The following is a 19,413-nucleotide window of genomic DNA, read 5'->3' on the forward strand; positions in this document are numbered from 1 at the left end:
CGTGGCGGCCCCAGCCTCAATAAACCTCATTCAGCTGTCCCCGCGGGCTGGCCTGGGCGCAGAGGGCTGTGCCTGGTACCCGGCCGCCCTGGGGTCACACGTCCGGGCTGGGGGGTGGGGTGGGGCAGAGCTGGAGGCAGGCGAGCAGGACACCTCTGGGCCGAGAATGTGCGATTCAGAGATGACTGGAGAGACTGACCGACACGCTGAGCGTCCCCCAAGGGAGTTTCCTGGTCCAGGTCAAATCCCCCGACCATCAGCAAAGCAGGGAAGAGCCACAGAATGAACACACAGGGCATCTCTAGAGGGCCCCTGCTGTGACACCAGGCTCTAGGGGCAACCAGGCCCAGGAGCTCAGGCTGAACAGTGTGAATGGCACACAGCCACTCTGGGGGACAGTAACCGACCCTTGTGACATTGATCTCACTGTGCGGACAGGTGAGGAGGAAAAGCCAAGTCCTTTATCCCACAAGTAGGCAGTCCAATGATCTGAGACTGAGAAACCAGAGTGAGGAGGTGCCCAGGGGCATGAGGCATGAGGCCAGCCTGCAGAAGCCTCTGCTTTCTTCAGTTCAGTCACTCAGTCGTGTCCGACTCTGCGACCCCACGAACAGCTGCACGCCAGGCTTCCCTGTCTATCACCAACTCCCGGAGCTTGTTCAAACTCATATCCATCAAGTCAGTGATGCCATCCAGCCATCTCATCCTGTCATCCCCTTCTCCTTCCGCCTTCAATCTTTCCCAGCATCAGGGTCTTTTCCAATGAGTCAGCTCTTCGCATCAGGTGGCCAAAGTATTGGAGTTTCAGCTTTAGCATCAGTCCTTCCAATGAATATTCAAGAATGATTTCCTTCAGGATTGACTGGCTGGATCTCCTTGCAGTCCAAGGGACTCTCAAGAGTCTTCTCCAACACCACAGTTCAAAAGCACCAATTCTTCGGTGCTCAGCTTTATTTATAGTCCAACTCTCACATCCATACATGACTACTGGAAAAACCACAGCTTTGACTAGACGGACCTTTGTTGGTAAAGTAATGTGTCTGCTTTTTCATATGCTGTCTAGGTTGGTCATAACTTTCCTTCCAAGGAGCAAGAGTCTTTTAATTTCATGGCTGCAGTCACTATCTGCAGTGATTTTGGAGCCCGAGAAAATAAAAGTCTGTCACTGTTTCCCCATCTATTTGCCATGAAGTGATGGGACCAGATGCCATCATCTTTGTGTTTTGGATGTTGAGTTTTAAGCCAGCTTTTTCACTCTCCTCTTTCATCAAGAGGCTCTTCAGTTCCTCTTCACTTTCTGCCATAAGGATGGTGTCATCTGCATATCTAAGATTACTGATATTTCTGCCGACAATCTTGATTCCAGCTTGTGCTTCATCCAGCCCAGCATTTCACATGCTGTACTCTGCATATAAATTAAGGAAGCAAGGTGACAATATATGCCTTGATGTACTTCTTTCCCGATTTGGAACCAGTCCATTGTTCCATGTCCAGTTCTAACTGTTGCTTCTTGACCTGCATACAGGTTTCCCAAGGGGCAGGTCAGGTGGTCTGGTATTCCCATCTCTTGAAGAATTTTCCACAGTTTGTTGTGATCCACAGAGTCAAAGGCTTTGGCGTAGTCAGTAAAGCAGATGTTTTTCTGGAACTCTCTTGCTTTTTCTATGATCCAATGGATGATAGCAATTTGATCTCTGGTTCCTCTGCCTTTTCTAAATGCAGCTTGAACATCTGGAATTTCTCAGTTCACGTACTGTTGAGGCCTGGCTTGGAGAATTTTGAGCATTACTTTGCTAGTGTGTGAGATGAGCGCAATTGTGCAGTTTGAGCATTCTTTGGCATTGCTTTTCTTTGGGATTGGAATGAAAACTGACCTTTTCCAGTCACGTGACCACTGCTGAGTTTTCCAAATTTGCTGGCATATTGAGTGCAGCACTTTCTCAGCATCATCTTTCAGGATTTGACATAGCTCAATTGGAATTCCATCGCCTCCACTAGCTTTCTTTGTAATGATGGTTCCTAGGGCCCACTTGACTCCATATTCCAGGATTTCTGGCTCTAGGTGAGTGAGCACGCCACCGTGGTTATCTGGGTCACTGAGATCTTTTTAGTGCAGTTCTGTGTGTTCTTGCCACCTCTTCTTAATACCTTCTGCTTCTGTTAGGTGCACAGGTCCTTTATTGTTTGCATGAAATAGTCCCTGGGTAGCTCTCATTTTCTTGAAGAGATCTCTAGTCTTTCCCATTCTATTATTTTCCTCTATTTCTTTGCATTGATCACGTAGGAAGGCTTTCTCTCTCTTTGGAACTCTGCATTCAGATGGGTATATCTTTCCTTTTCTCCTTCGCCTTCCACTTCTCTTTTCTCATCTATTTGTAAGGCCTCCCCAGACAGCCATTTTGCCTTTTTGCATTTCTTCTTCTTGGGGATGGTCTTGATCACCGTCTCCTGTACAGTGTCACGAACCTCCGTCCATAGTTCTTCAGGCACTCTATCTGTCAGACCTAATCCCTTGAATCTATTTGTCACTTTCACTGTATAATCATAAGGGATTTGATTTAGGTCATACCTGAATGGTCCAGTGATTTTCCTTACTTTCTTCAATTTAAGTCTGAACTTGGCAACAAGGAGTTCATGATCTGAGCCATAATCAGCTCCTGGTCTTGTTTTTGCTGACTGTATAGAGCTTCTCCATCTCTGGCTGCAAAGAATATAATCAATCTGATTTCAGTACTGACCATCTGGTGATGTCCATGTGTATAGTCTTCTCTTGTGTTGCTGGAAGAGTGTGTTTGCTATGACCAGTGGGTTCTCTTGGCACAACTCTGTTAGCCTTTGACCTGCTTCATTTTGTACTCCAAGGCCAGATTTGCCTGTTACTCCAGGCATCTCTTGACTTCCTACTTTGGCATTCCAGTCCCCTATGATGAAAGGGGTTATTTCTAGAAGGTCTTGTAGGTCTCTCTTTTTTTTTTGGTGTTAGTTCTAGAAGGTCTTGTAGGTCTTCATAGAACCGTCAGCTTCATCTTCTTCTGCATTAGTGGTTGGGTTTCTTTCTTAGGTGCACGTATTATTTTGATGAAGAATAAAAAGCATGAACGCAATTAGTATGCCTCTCCCTGTGGGCGCCTGCTGAGTGTGCAGCCCAGACACTCTCTTTGCTGGAAAGAACGACCTCCGAGGAGGAGCCTCAGTTTCCTCATCTGCAAAGAGCCGGATGGGAGCTCTTTGCTCAGGGGAGCACTGAGCCGGGTCCTGCGGGGTGAACGGTGTACTGGGTGCCCCCCCTCCTCGCAGGCCCAGCAGGAACATCAGAGCCAGCTCTTTTTTAATCACTGTTCTTAAAATGCTGTGGCTCACGACCCTAATGAGAGTATTGTAAACAAAATAATCAAAGCTCAGGGTTTGATGACCTCAGCATGAGCCCTTTACAGACGTTTCAGAGAGGCTACGGGCTTCCCTGATGGCTCAGCTGGTAAAGAATCTGCCTGCAATGCAGGAGACCTGGGTTCTATCCCTGGGTTGGGACGATCCCTTGGAGAAGGGAAAGGCTACCCACTTCAGTATTCTGACCTGCAGAAGTTGATGGACTGTATAGTCCATGGGGTTGCAAAGAACTGGACACGACTAAGTGACTTTCATTCACTCACTCACTCAGAGAGGCGACTTCAAACCAGACCAGCTGCTGAGCTGTCCACAAGACTAAGAAACTAGCAATAGCTGCGTGGCTCTCGTGGGGGAACTGGTAAACCAAGGCCATGTCAAAACAGTCTACCTTGCAGCCACGAGTGATGCAGTGACAAGGAAAGGGGCTGAAACAGGGACAGGAGGAAAAGCAGGCTGCAGGGCCCTCTGGGCTCCACAGCGCCCTTCCGGGCGGGGTCACAAGTACTGACAGCCATCAGACGAGCTCTCTACTCGTTCACATGTAGAGGCCCCTGTAGACGTCTCTCCAGGAGTGTCACTGAGGGGATTTCACTTTCTGAAACATCTCTATTTTATGTAGTGCGCACATAGTATTTCTATAATCTGAGGGGAAAACAAAGAACAGGCAAAGAGAATTCACGGAAGCCAGTTTCTCAGCACTCTCTTAACCAGGTCTGTGCCCCCGAAGAGAAACTCTGTGCTGTGAAACCTTGGGAAGTGACTGCAGAAGAGGGAGCTGGTGTCTGAAATGCATGTTGTCTCAGAAGACTGGAGAGCTGGCCTGAGCTCAGACCTCCCAGCATCTCTGTCTCCAAGCAGGCAGGGGGCAGATCTGGGAGGGGTGGGGGCCGATCTGGGAGGGGAGGGGGCCTAGGCCTCACTCTGCTCCTCCCCCTCACTCTGCCTGCTTCCTGAACCACAGCTGTCATCTGGAAAGGAAGAGCCCTCAGCAGCAGGATGCCAGGCGGGCGTTGCCCCGAAGGCACACCCAGGAACACACCCGGCAGGATCTTCAGGGCCCCAGGGTCCCCCTGGAGACCGGACTACAGCACAAGCCTAGCCCACTTCCTTTCAACAATTTACAGCCAAAAGGCCCCCTGGCCCCAACTCCTGGAGAGGCAGGAAGAGAACCATAAAGAACAGGGAAGGCCGCATCTTTCTGTGTTGATGAAGCAACTTTTATATCCTCAGTTTCCAGACGAGGAAAGGGACCATGTGGGTGCGGGTTTGCGTGTGAGGTGTGCGGTGAGGGCCACAAGTGCACAGGCAGCCTCCTCTCCGGGTCATCGGGAGAACCGAGGAAAAGCAGAGTAAATCACTCTCAGGTAGGATCCAAAGTCTGCCAGACACACAACAGCCGTCCTCACGCCCCATCTGAACTCAGAAGACACACAACTTTGCAGAGTGAGGACTGACTCTCCGCCACAGTGAAGCCGGAATGGACTGCTAGGTCAGAGTGACAAGTGGTTTAGGAACCGAGGCCAGTGGCTTAATGTTTATTTCATACAGGGTTCCACTAACCTTGGACGAATTCCACAAAGCAGGTTACTTTTGGTTTTGTGATCTCTATATTAGAAAAATCAAGAAAGGCCTTTCTCAAGAAATAGCTTCTAAAGTGTTTGTTTAGACATTCAGTCGTGTCAGACTCTTTGCGCCCCCATGGACTGCAGCCCACCAGCCTCCTCTGTCCTTGGGATTCCCCAGGCAAGACTACTGGAATGAGTTGCCATTTTCTCCTCCAGGGGATCTTCCCCACCCAGGGGCTGAACCCAGGTCTCCCCTATTGCAGGCGGATTCTTTACTGTCTGAGCCACTAGTCGGCTGCTTGCTGTCTGTGCTGCCCCCTTTCTCGGGTTGAATTCCAGCAGTTTTCTTTAAACTGCAGCTCTAAGGATTAGTCTCTTTTTGTAACACTCAGAAAATGATTAACCAGTCGGTTCTTTCTCAAAGACACCAGTTCAGTGCAAAACGGGGAAAGAAAAAAAAAAGTCAACAAAACGCTGCTTAAGATAGCAGAACTTGTTTCAAAGAGACTTCATTCATTTTCTGGGTGGAGTACTTCAGGGCAGGAAAAAAAAACCGCACACACCCGCCCCCGCCCCCGCTCGGCCAGCAGGGAAGGGGGCGGGGCGGCGGGGCAGCGCCGACGGGTCCAGCCGCCCCCTAGTCCTGGAGAGGACCCGCCCCAAGCCCGCTCCGGAGAGGGCCGGCCCAGACCGAGCTCTCCGAGCCCCAGCTAGCCGATCGACGGCGGGGCGGGGGTGGGGGGTGGGGCGCGCCCTACGGGGACCCCCGCGGCCCGGGCCGCAGCCTACCTCCCCGGCGATTCGCGGGGATCTGGGACGCAGGGAGCGGCTGGGAAAGAGGGGGCAGCTGTTTGTAAACACGCCGGCCCCGCCCTGCTCCTGCGCCGGGGCGGGAGCAGGGAGATCCGGGCAGCAAAACCTCAAGGGCCCCTGAGGTTTCCAGCGCGCAGTCGACTCCGCGGCGCGGAGACAGGCGGATGTCAACAGGTATCCTTCCCTGTGACACGTAATTAGAGGCCAAGAGTGCGGGAGCCCGTCTCAAAGCTACCGCTTTCCCGCAAAGATGCTCCACCCCGTGCGCTCCCCGGAGACCCCGTGCGGCCCCCCCCCCCCCCCCCCCCAGCCCCCCCCCCCCCCCCCCCCCCCCCCCCCCCCCCCCCCCCGCCAGGCCCGGTTCTGCTCCGGGAACCCCTTCTACCCTAACCCTGGCCCCGCTCCAGAGCCGCCGCCTCCCCCAGGCACACCGGCCTCCACACTCGCGGGGTCGCTACTCCAGCTCGACCTGCTGACCGTTGCTTTTATTCAAAATGTTACTGGGAATTATATTTATTCTATGAAGCTCTCCAGGCACAGACCAAAACACTTTCTGCTCGTAAAAGCCGTCAATGTGGCTGGATCCTAAGCTGATTCACAGTCCCATGCCAGTCTGAGCTGGTTTCGGCGGACGTGCAAGGGCCTCGGAGGGCCAATGCGCCCGGCCAGGGACAGGCCTGTGGGCTCCCGGCGGCGCGGGGCACGTGCCCCCTGCCCCGAGGTGCTGCGGGGTGAAGGTGTCAGAGCAGGCCTTCGGTACCAGCTCCCCGCGCTACGCACGCCGCACAGCGCGCCTGTTTCCAGCGTACAACTCGGGGGCTTTTCGTGTCCGGAGTGGTGTGACCACCATCTCGCTCCAGAACATGGTCATTACCCCAGGAAGAAGAAACCAGGACACGGAGCCGTCACTCCCTTAAACCTCCCGAGTCCCTGGCAACTGCCATCTACTGTCTTCCTCTAAGGCTGTGCCTATTCTGGACATTGCCTGTCAATGGAACCACCCAGCGCGCTCTCCTGCGGACTGGTTCCGTTCCCCTGCATCAGGTTTTCAGGGCTCACCAGGTGCCAGCACTTTGCTCCTTTTCATTCTCCATGCTGTGGCTGCAGCAGTTTCCCTCCACTCAGCGGTTGATGGTCAGCTGAGTTGTTTCCATTTAGGAGGTGGCTATGAATAACGCTGCCCTGAGCCCCGCCGGAGGAGTTTTCACGGAGACCTCAGGACCCAGTGCGTTGCTGGGTAGTTGAGGTAAACCTTTAATGTTTTGGAGAACTGCCAGACTGTTTCCCAAAGTGGCTGCTTCGTTCCACAACACATAATTTTTTTTATCGGTGCATAAATTATAGATGTATGAGTGCAAGAGCATTTTCACAGCATAGCTTCCTCGTGAACTCAAGTGGGGCCCTCATGCTTCAGGCTGTTCTCAGGGTAGATGTCAGAAAGGGCAGGGAGGTGATGTACATTTCGGGTTTGAGAACAGAGCTATTGCTGGAAACCTGAAAAGAGCTTAGGACAGACTCTCGCTCGTAAATCCCTAAGGACTAAATAAAACAGCGCAGGTGCAGCTGCTGTGCGGCAGGCCTGGCCACTCACTGCTCCTCCTGTCCTCCCGGGCCACTGCGGTGTTAGAGGGTGGGCTTCATCACCAGGGAAGACAAGGTCCGAGGAGGCTGCAGAGACCTGCTCCCGGGTCTCCCATCAACTGGAGATGCGGCCAGAACCAGAACTGGGGTCCCAGACCTCAGTTCTGGGCTGTGACATTTCAAAGGCGTCCCTGAGCTCTCTCCGCAAGAGAAACACACCTGCTCACCGGCCGGGGAGGGAACTGACTCCAGGCAGCTCGATGCAAATGACTCCCAGCTGGTCACAGACATGGGGTCGGAGAACATGAGGCACGTGTGAGGCCAGTGACCATGCCGAGATGAACCTACCTCAGCTTCCAAATGTAAACCTTTAAAGGTGCAAAACCAGGGTGCCGCCCGGGCTGGTCAGACAGAGAGTGACTGTCACCGATGACACCTGCGGGGTGCCAAGCGCAAGCTCTGCTGGGGGAGCGCGGTCAGAGTGTGGCCCCCAGGGTCCCTGAGACAGTTTCGGGGGAACATGAGCTCGAAACTAGCTTCATGTCGACCCTGAGACACAGTCTGCCTCTCCATCTCCAGGGCCTATCTCGTGTTAAAATGTCCTTAAGGAAGCAGTAAACTGCTTTAAAGTTTATTAAATCTTGATCCTCAAATCCATGTCTTCCAACATGTTTTTACAACAAAAGGGGAAGAAGGCACAGGATCCGCTGTGTTCCTGGGAGAGCAGCTCGCCCCACCCCTCCCCGGCGTCTCTGGTTGTGAGGGTCACCCTCAAGCCTCCCCCCAGGGGTTCTCTTTGTATAGCACGCCAAGGATGAGAACGTTTGAGGACCTGGTTTTCTTCGACACTAGATTAATTTCTAAAACTTTGGAAAGGATTTCTACCAAGTTTAGAAAAACCAAGTCCATCAAATCCTGGTATACAAATCCTCCTTTTCAATAGTTTCACTGTCTGTAAAAAATGGTACCTACAATGGTACCCCACTCCAGTACTCTTGCCTGGAAAATCCCATGGATGAAGGAGCCTGGTAGGCTGCAGTCCATGGGGTCGCTACTACTCGGACACGACTGAGCGACTTCACTTTCACTTTTCACTTTCATGCATTGGAGAAGGAAATGGCAGCCCACTCCAGTGTTCTTGCCTGGAGAATCCCAGGGACGGGGGAGCCTGGTGGGGCGCCGTCTATGGGGTCGCACAGCGTTGGACACGACTGAAGCGACTCAGCAGCAGCATGCCTGCTTTCAAAGGCCCTAATGTACAGAATTTCGAACTGGAAGAGTGACTGATTAGGTAGTGGTTCGCTTGTAAGCTCATTCTCCAGAGACTCGCTTCAAGTTGTCGGGTCCCCTGACGCACTTAAAATAGTTTCCAATTTTCCGCCCACGGCCCATTTTCCAGAAACAGACTCCACAGTGTATCAAGCACAGAACACCCTCTTTGTATCACTTTCCTCTTCCGCAGCCGCGTTCTGGAGGCCAGCGCCCTGGGCTCGCTGGGCAGCGGCGGCGCAGGGCCGGCCGGGCCGCTCACCTGATGGTGCCGGTCGGGGAGGGGATGGGGCTGACCAGGCTCCGGAGGTCCGGCTCCGGGATGTGGATCTTCAGCGGGGAGATCTGCGGGTAGAGCGGCCGCAGCGGGGACGCGGGGGCCTCCTCCTGGTGGTACAGCGACGTGAACTGGATCTTTATCGCCGTGCTGGGGAAGCGGAAGGTGCACCTGTAACGGGAAGGCAGCGGGCGTTAGGCCAGCGAGGGGAGCGGCGCCCGGCGCGCCGTGCGCAGGCATCGGCCTTGACGTGCGCGCCCGCGCGCCCAAACCGCGCCCCGATGCGCGTCCTCGGCTCCCGGGACAAGGCCAGGCGGGCACCGACCCCCACACGGCCCCTACCCCACCCGTGTCCCCGCCCACGTCAGCACCTCGCCGAGCGCTCCCGCCCCGGGGCAGCAGCAGCAGCAACAGCCGCAGGTGCGGGCGGGGGTCTGGCAGGAAGCGCCCTGGACCCGAGGGAACCTCGTGTCCTCTACTGCAGGTGACCGCCCGCCCAGCCCATCACAGACCCGAGTCCTTCTCCGTGTGCGCACAGGAGCCCAGCGCTCTTCGCCCTCTGCGAAGCCCCAGCCTGAAAAGCAGGGCGTTGCCTGTCCAGCACACTCTCTTGATTTCTACACCGCCAAGTTCTCCACAAGCTGCTAACCCTGGAGTAGACACTGGGTCCACACCAAAAAGCGCCTGATATTTGGTCCTGTCAATCAATTCAGCGTCTAAGTAGCAAATCGGGGATATAGCAAGCACCACTTCAGCTGCATTCCCTTTTCTCTCAGTAAAATAGGCTTTCAGAAGGGGGATTTAGGAACCAGTCAGAACAGGCTCTGGGACCCAGCAGGCGGGGACCCCAGCGCCCCCCAGCCAAGAGGGGTGAGTGCGAGCCTCCTGCTGGGAGGGCTCACCTCTCCCTGCATGACTCAGCAGTGCAAGCACCTACGCTCAGAGCCACTGCCTGCATCTCACAGAGGACGTCAGGAGCTTCAACTGGCTCGACTGGCCGGTGCAGATCTTCCAGAGACACAGAGCAGAGAGGGGCTGCGTGTGGCCGTGAAGGCAGAGCCCCGCCCGCAGCAGATGGGGAGGCACCGCGGTGTGGGATTCCCGGCTGCATTCTCGGCTGACAGGCTCCTATTTCCAAATCTAAAATCGGAACAAGGGGATCTTGATACTGTTCCAACAGACGCTGTCTTCCTGCTTGATTCTGTTCTGACTCAGCACCAGAATGTCATGGGGGTCTGGAACGGCAACGTCATCCATGCTTCTGCTTAAAGGGCCACCGGGCTGTATAGAAACAGCCTGCCGTTTCCACCTCATAAGAATGAAGCCTCCTGTCCCCTCTACTTGCCTCAGTCTCCCCACCACCCAGTGGAGATGTGCTCCGTCAGTATTTTGGCTAGAAAGTCATATCACACATTTGCCTAAGATGCCTTCTGAGGCCCGGGGTCTCCTCAGACCCGGAGGCCGGTCGGCTTCTGTAACTTGCAGTCCATGTGCATCCCCATCGAGTCCAAGATGGGCCCAGCGTCCCCCAGCCTGGGAGCAGGCGGAGGACAGGTGAGCGCCACCTGTGAGCAAAGGGCCGCGATGAACGGGGGAGTCTGTGCCCACGGACACACACACCCCCCTCTGCCACCAGTGTCACGGAGGAAGGCAGTAACTGTGACAGACGGTTAGTTTCTATGGCCCTTAACTGCTGCAAATTAACGAAACAAGTTACGTGCTCCTCTCTGCCAGAGGAGGGCGGAGTTCTGACTTCCTGCGCTGTGAAAAGTCCTCCTGCTAACATGGGATCAGACCACAACCTTGAGATCATCTTACAGCTACAATTGTCAAGACAACTAGAGAGGAGATGTGGCTTCTGGCCTCTGGTAGAGGTCATAAGACGGTGGAGGATATCTTAGAAAACGGGGTTTGGGGTTCAGATGAGACGACGCACATGATCCCTGAGGGACAAGCTCGGGAGGAGGAGCAGCAATGTGCTGGGGGGCACTGTCAGGCCCCCTTCCCTCCACTTCCCAGCCTCACTTCTGCTCTGCGCCCACCTGCCCTAACGCCTCTGGGGCCCTGCGTGCTCAGGGCAGGAGCCATCCCCTCCTGGGAGCTTTCCAGTCCAAACCCAAGGTGCTGGATAGATGGTACACAAACACGGCTTGGGGCTTCAGTGAAAATAGGCTATTGACAGGTCAGGGACGTGGGCACACTGTCAGCAGCAAAATCGACTGCCATCGATAACTGATACTAGCAGGACCGTTTCTCCCTGGAACAGCGATTTCCCAATTAGGCTTTAACCATAAACATTTTCACAGTATTTACTGCAACAGCTATTTCAGAAGCTTCTCGTGACTCACTCTTCCAAAAATTATCCCGAGGCTGCCAATCCGCTACTCAGGAGGAGGAGGGGGGAAGAGGAGATACCGGGGAGCTCCTTGATTAGACAGATGCCTCCCCAGGGTGCCCGCAGAGCTGGCCCATTCTGGTTTAGGGCTCTGGCTGGAGTTTTAATGAGTGCATTCTGCAGTTAAGGCTATTTATTCTCCTGAAGGTGCGCACATGCAGTCTGAACCCGGGTGCAATCTGCCTGTGCTGGTGGGGCCCTGGCTGAATGTGGGGGTGCGTGCTGAAACCACCACCCGCCAGCCCAGGGATGGTTCCCGGCAAGCATCCACGCACCGCACGGGGTGGTCCCTTGAGAGCTTGCCTCAGAATTCTTGCCCTAATTTGCAGAGATGACAGCAGTCTGGGGGCTGCTGGGGGTGGGGGAGGTGGACATTTGGGGGTGCCTCCCCCAGAAAAACAGGGACCAAGTACTGTGGTGGGGGGGGTGGGGACTGAAGAAAAGGTGTTCTAGGAGCAGGAGAGGAGGAGGACCACTGGCATCACCCAGGCCACAAATCCCAGGGGGCGCTGAGAGGGTAGACAGAGACAGCTAGTCCCCTGGACACGCATCTCTCTTGCTTCAACAACAAACTCGGTTCAGCTGGATACATGGCTGCTGGACTAAGGACGATGTTTCTCTGCATCTTGTGCACCCGTGAGACTGTGCTGGTCAGTGAGATGTGGAAGGTTTGTGCCCTCAGGAGAAAGAGAGCGTCTTCTTCACTTCCCCCCTTGCTAATGGCCAGAATGTGGGTGTGATGGCAGGAGCTGGAGCAGCCACAGTGGGCCATAAAATGGACACTGGGAAACAGAGCAGCAGGACAGAGCCTGGAGCTTCCATATCGGATCGCATCATGGGGCTGCTAAGTGCAAAAGAAACCCGTCTCACCCCTGTCATTCCGACCTCTGTTACAAAAACCAAACCTACATCCTAATTGTAAACAGCTATCAAGGCTGTATATTGTCACCCTGCTTATTTAACTTATATGCAGAGTACATCATGAGAAATGCTGGGCTGGATGAAGCATAAGTTGGCATCAACACTGCCGGGAGAAATATCAATAACCTCAGATATGCACAAGACACCACCCTTATGGCAGAAAGCAAAGAGGAACTAAAGAGCCCCTTGATGAAAGTGAAAGAGGAGAGTGAAAAAGCTGGCTTAAAATTCAACATTCAAAACACAAAGATCATGCCATCTGGTCCCATCACTTCATGGCAAATAGATGGGGAAACAATGACAGACTTTTATTTTCCTGGGCTCCAAAATCACTGCAGATAGTGACTGCAGCCATGAAATTAAAAGACACTCGCTTCTTAGGAAAAAAGCTATGACCAACCCAGATAGTGTTTTAAAAAGCAGAGACATTACCGACAAAAGTCTGTCTGGTCAAAGCTACAGTTTTTCCAGTAGTCACGTATGGATGTGAGAGTTGGACCATAAAAAAGCTGAACGCTGAAGAATTGATGCTTTTGAAGTGTGGTGTTGGGGAAGACTCTTGAGAATACCTTGGACTGCAAGGAAATCAAACCAGTCAATCTTAAAGGAAATCAGTCCTGAATATTCACTGGAAGGACTGATGCTGAAGCTGAAACTCCAATACTTGGCCACCTGATGCGAAGAACTAACTCACTGGAAAAGACCCTGATGCTGGGAAAGATTGAAGGCAAGAGGAAAAGGGGACGACAGAGGATGAGATGATTGGATGGCATCACTGACTCGATGGACATGAGTTTGAGCAAGCTCTGGGAGTTGGTGATGGACAAAGCCTGGCGTGCCGCAGCCCATGGGGTCACAAAGAGTCGGACACGACTGAGCAATTGAACTGGATGAGGAACAGCTGAGTGTACCAGGTGCACACTCATGGAAGAGTACCATTTAGCCATTTAAAAGGACGCCTTCCAGAACTGCGCGTCTCTGGGAAAACCTCTGAAAGCATCCGATCCGTTCTCCTCGTCAGGAAAACTGGGGTATTCTCAGAGTGTACGCTGTTGAGTCTCGTGAGTATTAAATGAAATACTCCAGACAAAGCAGCTAGAAGTTCACACGGTGCCAAACAAGTAATGCACACGCTCAGTCACTTCAGTCACGTCTGGCTCTTTGCGACCCCTTGGACAGTCGCCCACCAGGCCCTTCAGATTCTCTAGGCAAGAACACTGGAGTGGGTTGCCATCCTCCTCCAGGGGATTCTCCTGACCCAGGGATTGAACCCGCGGCTCCTGAGTCTCCAGCAGGATTCTTTACCACTTTACCCAGTGCCAACTGGGAAGCCCAAACAAGTAGCAGTCACTCGTTAAAACTGGCCCATGGGAGATGATTAAAAACGCTGATGACACTCTGAGAAAGGAAAACAGCAGAGACCCAATGGTCCAGCGTCCTGGCAAAAGGCGCAGGATTTGAAATCAGACAGACCTGGTTTGAGAACGGGCTGCTGGGATGAAGCGGGGGCACCTGGGATGTGGCTGAGTCTAACGCCTCTCCCTGGTAAACCAGGGACAGCGCGCCAAGCCTGGGTGCAGGAGGAGCCCCGGGGCGGGCGAGGCTGGCACCGCAAGTGGCTGATGACACGGGCTCCGGCCTGTCGCGGCGGACAAGGGCTAGGAGGAGGGGTGAGAACAGCCCTGGGGAGAGGGTGGCCTTGCAGAGGCCTGGAGTCTTTCAAAACGTTTTCTGAATGTTGTAACTGTGTCCTTAAAGAAATGAAAGACTCGAGATGGAAAAAAGCCGTTACACATTCGATGACCAGTCTGTTCAAATTTTGTAAATAACCACAACCCAGGCGTGGGAAGATGGTTGGGCCTCTCCTTTCGGAAGGGAGGGCTGGGGCAGCTGACAGCCAGCAGTGCCTTTTGCCTACCCTCACCGGGGTGTTCCACGCGCAGGCCAGTGGGCGGCTTGCCCAGGGTGGGCCCTGGGCCACAAGCAACCCCCATCTACAGAGGTCTGGAGCTGGACCCCCAGAGGCAGTAGAGGCTCTGAGTTCTGTAAGAACAACCAAAGAAAAACACGACAGTTCAGGAAATGGTTTTGAAAAACCTTTTATATATACAATCCCCAAATCAAAAGAGTCTGACAATCCTAATGGTCTTTAACTTAAAATATCTACTTTCTATTAAAAACATAATATGTTTTGCTAGAACATCTTAAAAACCAACACAGAGCTGGGCCTAGGAGGCTGGAGACGGCAGAGGCTGGATCTCCGCTCTGTGCTGGTCAGCGGTGTGGACCAGGGACAGTGAGCACGGGACAGACGGCCAGCACGGCGAGCAGGCAGATCTGAGCAGGGTTGGGGAGGGCCCCCCTCCAGAGGCCAGGCTGCCCGTGGCCTGGACCTCAGGCTCAGAGTGTCCCAGCAGAGCAGGGCCAGCAGCCACCAGGAGGATCCCAGGCCATCTTCCCAGGGACAGTCTTACCCCTCGGTGGGGAAGTGTCAGGTTTAAAACAAGCAAATGACAAGAAAATGACTCCTAAGCTGAGCTCCCAAGCTTTACAGTTTGGAACATCAGACGGGGCAGGAAGTCCAATGCATCTGAAAAAGCAACTACCTTCCGGATCTGCCTGGAAAACACCAACGGTGATCCAGTCAGGTGAACGGGGGAGCTACAGAGGTCAGAATTACCACTCTGACGGTCCTGGCTTCCTGAAGGTCATTACCCAATGAATGGGTGCTGCAGTGGGGCAGTCAAGTATGGACCACAGGCTGGGCCTCCCGCCAGTTCAGGGCCCAACTGTGTCCCAGCGGACGTACAGTCTTCAGACTCCTGTCCCCAGGGCCAGCCCTGCACAGAGCCCACCTCGGGCACCCCTGCTCCTCCCTGTGGGGCTTCCCAGACCTCAGGCTCCCTCGGAGGGGGTCACCTCAGCGGCCGCCTGTCCCTCCACGCTGCACACACGCGTGGTGCATGCCGTAGGAGCAGACCATGTATCACCAGGCAACGCGTGTGTGTGCACGCTGCAGAAGCTGTAACGTGTGTGTGCACGCCACAGGAGTGGACCACATGTCACGAGGAGACGCATGTGTACACGCCGCAGGAGCTGTAACGCGTGTGTGCACGCCGCAGGAGTGGACCGTGCGTCATGGGGAGACGCAGGTGTATACGCCGCAGAAGCTGTAACGTGTGTGTGCACGCTGCAGGAGCTGTAACGTGCATGTGCACGCCACAGGAGTGGACCACACGTCACGAGGAGACGCATGTGTACACACTGCAGAAGCTGTAACGTGTGTGTGCACACCGCAGGAGTGGACTGTGCGTCATGGGGAGACGCGTGTGTGCATGCCACAGAAGCTGTAACGCGTGTGTGCACGCTGCAGGAGCAGACCACGCGTCACCGGGAGATGCGTATGTGCACGTCGCAGGAGCTGTAACGTATGTGTGCACGCCGCAGAAGCAGACCATGTATCACCAGGTAACATGTGCGCACACCTTAGGAGTGGACTGTGCGTCACGGGGAGACGCGTGTGTGCACGCCGCAGGAGGTGTAACGCATGTGTGAATGCCGCAGGAGCAGACCGCGCCTCACAGGGTAACCAAGTCTACCAGGAGGTAAAGGCCAGGCCTGAGGCCGAAGGACCCTGATTCCTTCTGCAGGGACGCAGCAGCCTGGAGGTCGTGGCTGAAGCCCAGCGTCCAAGCCCCAGCGCAAGGGTCAGACTTCCCTGACCCTGCATGAACCATGCCAGGGGACAGACCACACGCCTGCTCTGTGTGCACAGAGTCGCAGGGCAGAGAGCCAGGGGACAGTTAGAGGCCCTCCCTGCCATAGAAGGTGGGGGGGCCCCGTGTCACCGCTCAGACCTGCACCCATGGTTTTTACGGAGAGAGGCTCGACTGAGAATGGGAGTGAGGATGGGCTGAGATACCCAACGCCTGCCCCCGGGTCCAGCGCCACTGCAGAGGGGGCTGGGGGACTGCCGGGCTCTGCGCAGAGATCGCTGCCCGCCCACTACGACATGCGCCTGGTCTGCAGTCAGGAGCCAAGGTCACTCCCAGTACACACAGCTCCCCTCTCCCTCCCTCCCAAGGACGGGGTGTCTAAGCACAAAGACGAAGACCCAGGAAAGTGCCAAGTGCACGAAACAAGAACGAGCCTGCAATGAGTAACAGCCGCATGGACACTCAGACTCCACCCAGGGAGCGGCAGCAACCCCCGCCTCCTGGGGAGCAGGCCGCCCCCTCCCGAGGAGAAATGCTGATTTGACATTAGGAGTTTGGGGCTGGCCAGGCCTTCTTCCCTGCTGGCTCAGCTGGTAAAGAGTCTGCCTGCCATGCAGGAGACCCTGGTTCAATTCCTGGGTCGGGAAGTTCCCCTGGAGAAGGGGCAGGCTACCCCCTCCAGGATTCTCATCTGGAGAATCCTTGTGGACAGGGGAGTCTGGCGGGCTGCGGTCCGTGGAGTTGCAGAAAGTCGGACACGACTGAGCGACTAACACACACAGCACCGGGAGGCCGCTGTCAGCTGCTGGGGTGGAACGTGTGAGGGGGTCCGCAGAACTGAGACTAGGCCTCAGTCAACGTGAGATGCAAGAATACGAGGATATGAGGATACGGTATAATACGATGCAGCGAGAGATAGTGAAAAAGCAGCCTAGGCTATCATTTCATGTCCCTGGTAACCACAAGCTGGCAAGTTAAGTGTGTCAACTAACCAACGTACTCCATTTCTCTGGACACTTATGTTAAACACATGTGTCTGGAGGACATTGTGGAGAGGGCCCTGTGTGATCACAGCTCCTCTAAGTCTGAGGGGCAGAAAGAAAAAGGCTCCACGACGTCGTGGCTGGAGGAGAATCAGGAAAACAAAGCAGGAACCCACTCTGCGCGCTGACTCTCTGGGCGCTGGCAGCTCAAGAGGGCCATGTTCACGTCTGTTAGACTTGGCCGGAAAACGCCGTCAGGAGCTACAGGCAAAAGAGCCTGGGGCGCGGCTAGAGAGGTGCGGGCACCCAGGCCGGCGGGGAAGGCCCGGAGCAGCCTCATCCTTCCCACGCCGACAGATCCAGGTGGACCCGTGGGGCCTCCCGCCCAGGGGTCACCACCACCCAAACCAAGACCTTCCTTTCGATACCAGCCTCAGAGATAGCAGCGAAGCTCAGCAGGGAACCCCAAACACAAACCTCAGCCCCGCCTCCAAAGAGAGCACACAGCCTTTGCTGTTTAAAAAAGAAAGAAAGAAAGAAAGAAAAATGTTCCATTTGTCAGAACACAACAGAAACCCTGTCTGACTGCTTCTAGCCTAGCTCGGCTCGCCTTCCTAATTTGGAGAATCCGACAGGCATGCACGGAAGCCGGACGGAGCCGCCCTGCACGGAGCCTGGGGAGGGGCGTGGGCGGCCCGAGAACTGCACTTGGCCACCAGCCCATTTCCCCAAAGAACTGAAACCCGAGGAGGCACCCAGGGAGGTGTCAGAGTCCGTGGAGGTGGAGGAACCCCTGCTGCACGTGGACGCGTTCGGGCCAGGTGGTGGGGGCCACCTTGTCTACCCCCATGCCCCGGCTCCCAGGGCACCTCCTTACCCCGGCTCTCACCTCTGCTCAGGCGGCAGCGAGAAAGACCCACCGACCCACTGCCCAGCCACCTCCCCTCCTCCCATAGGCTCCAGCCAGAGGCGGGCAGGGCAGGGCATCCCTGGAGGTGGGGGCACTATTCCAGGGCAGCTCCTCCACCCACGGAAGCGCTGGCTTTCATGGGGTGAGCTGATCCTGGGGCTGCCCCTGGGAAGGCAGGGGAACCGGGTTTCTCGCAGGGCAGGCGTGGTGTGAAGGGGTACTCCGGGGGTACCCTGCCCCGAACCACTTCCCTCCCAGAGCTTTTCCCGGGGTGCCCACGTTCCCAGGGGTGACTGATGGACAGTGGCACAGGGGAAGAGAGTGGAGGCGGGCAGACAGCTCCCGAGGGCGGCTTCCTGCCCATCGTTCCTCCTCCCACTCCTCGCCCAGAGTGGAAACGTGATGACCGGCTGCCAGCAACCACCCTGGGCAAGGAGGCTGCCCTGAAGTGGGAGCCCCACCCCTGGCCAGGACAGGACGGAGGGACAGAGGGGTAGCAGCCTCCGCAGGCGAGAGGCCTGGGGCCTGGCCTGACTGCGGGCCAAGCTCAACACGTGGCTGGCTATGCGATGCCGCTGTCCCTGACTCGTTTTGGACGAAACAAACCTAGTGGGCTTCAGAAAGGAAAATAAGCCAGAGCTCTCCACTGAGGGAAAAACAAACCACGGGCTGTGCACCGAGGCACAGCGGGCAGGGCGGCCGCGTGTCCAAAGCCTTCTGCCGCCCAGCGGGGCACAGGGTGGCCCAGCACCGACCGCGCGCCGGGGTGGACAGAGAACCCAGCACAGCACGGGCCTCCACCGACGGAGAAGCAGGAAGCGCAGGGCTCGTCAGCTGCTCGACAATTAACGACAGCAGCCTGAACAGCGTCTGCTTGGAAGATGGACTCCCTGCCGTCTGCGCTGCCCTACGGGGCCCTGCCCGGGGCCGAGGAGCTGGGGTTGAGGGCCCCCGGCGGGCGTGACGGCCAGCGTGGAGCCAGCTTCTCTGGGCTTCTGAGTCGGCTTCTCACAGCAAGAAGGTTCGGAGACGGGCCTCAACCGCCGTCAGGGAACAGGGGCATGAGCACAGGGGCTGGGAGCAGGGCGTGAGCGGACGGGGAGGCCGGGGTGGGCAGTGCTCACCAGCAAGTGCTCAGGCCCGACCTGCTGCTCCGTGGGAGCGCCCCCGGGCCTGCGCCTGCTCTGTCCAGGACAGATCCCCAACCAGGAGGGGACCCGGCCTCAGGCCCGGGATTGCGAGGCTAATGGACGGGGCTCTGGGACCCGAGCCTCTCGTCCGGGTGGCACAGTCTGGGGTGCTCCACCTACCCCTCTGGGGGTGTGTAGGGCCGAAACCCCAACAGACTCTGCACAGGGGCTTCTGGGCCCGAACCACAGGGAGAAAGGAGAGGGGATGGCAGAGCGGGGAGCTGGGGCCAGGGGGCTGTGGACAAGGAGCGGGGACGAGCCGAGCAGGCCGCTCAAGTCTCTGTAACTTTCTTGTAAATCAGGCCTCGGAGAGAGACCGGGAAACCACCTGTGATGGATAACGAGCAACAGTCCGCCCACAGCCAGCACCGCGGTTCACACACAGCTCTGACCCCTCCACCCCCCC

General features: G+C 55.8%; 1 protein-coding gene across 1 annotated transcript in view; it reads right to left on the minus strand.

The window, feature by feature from the left end:
* The window catches only part of FOXK1 (forkhead box K1), a 74,576-nt gene that overhangs the window by 12,259 nt on the left and 42,904 nt on the right, over positions 1–19,413 (minus strand). The window contains exon 5 of the mRNA XM_040266768.1: positions 8,878–9,063. Coding sequence (XP_040122702.1) covers positions 8,878–9,063 — 186 coding nt within the window. The remainder of the gene's footprint in view (positions 1–8,877; positions 9,064–19,413) is intronic.

This window comes from Oryx dammah, unplaced genomic scaffold, assembly GCF_014754425.2.
Source record: "Oryx dammah isolate SB20612 unplaced genomic scaffold, SCBI_Odam_1.1 HiC_scaffold_2, whole genome shotgun sequence".
NCBI classification, from domain to species: Eukaryota; Metazoa; Chordata; class Mammalia; order Artiodactyla; family Bovidae; genus Oryx; species Oryx dammah.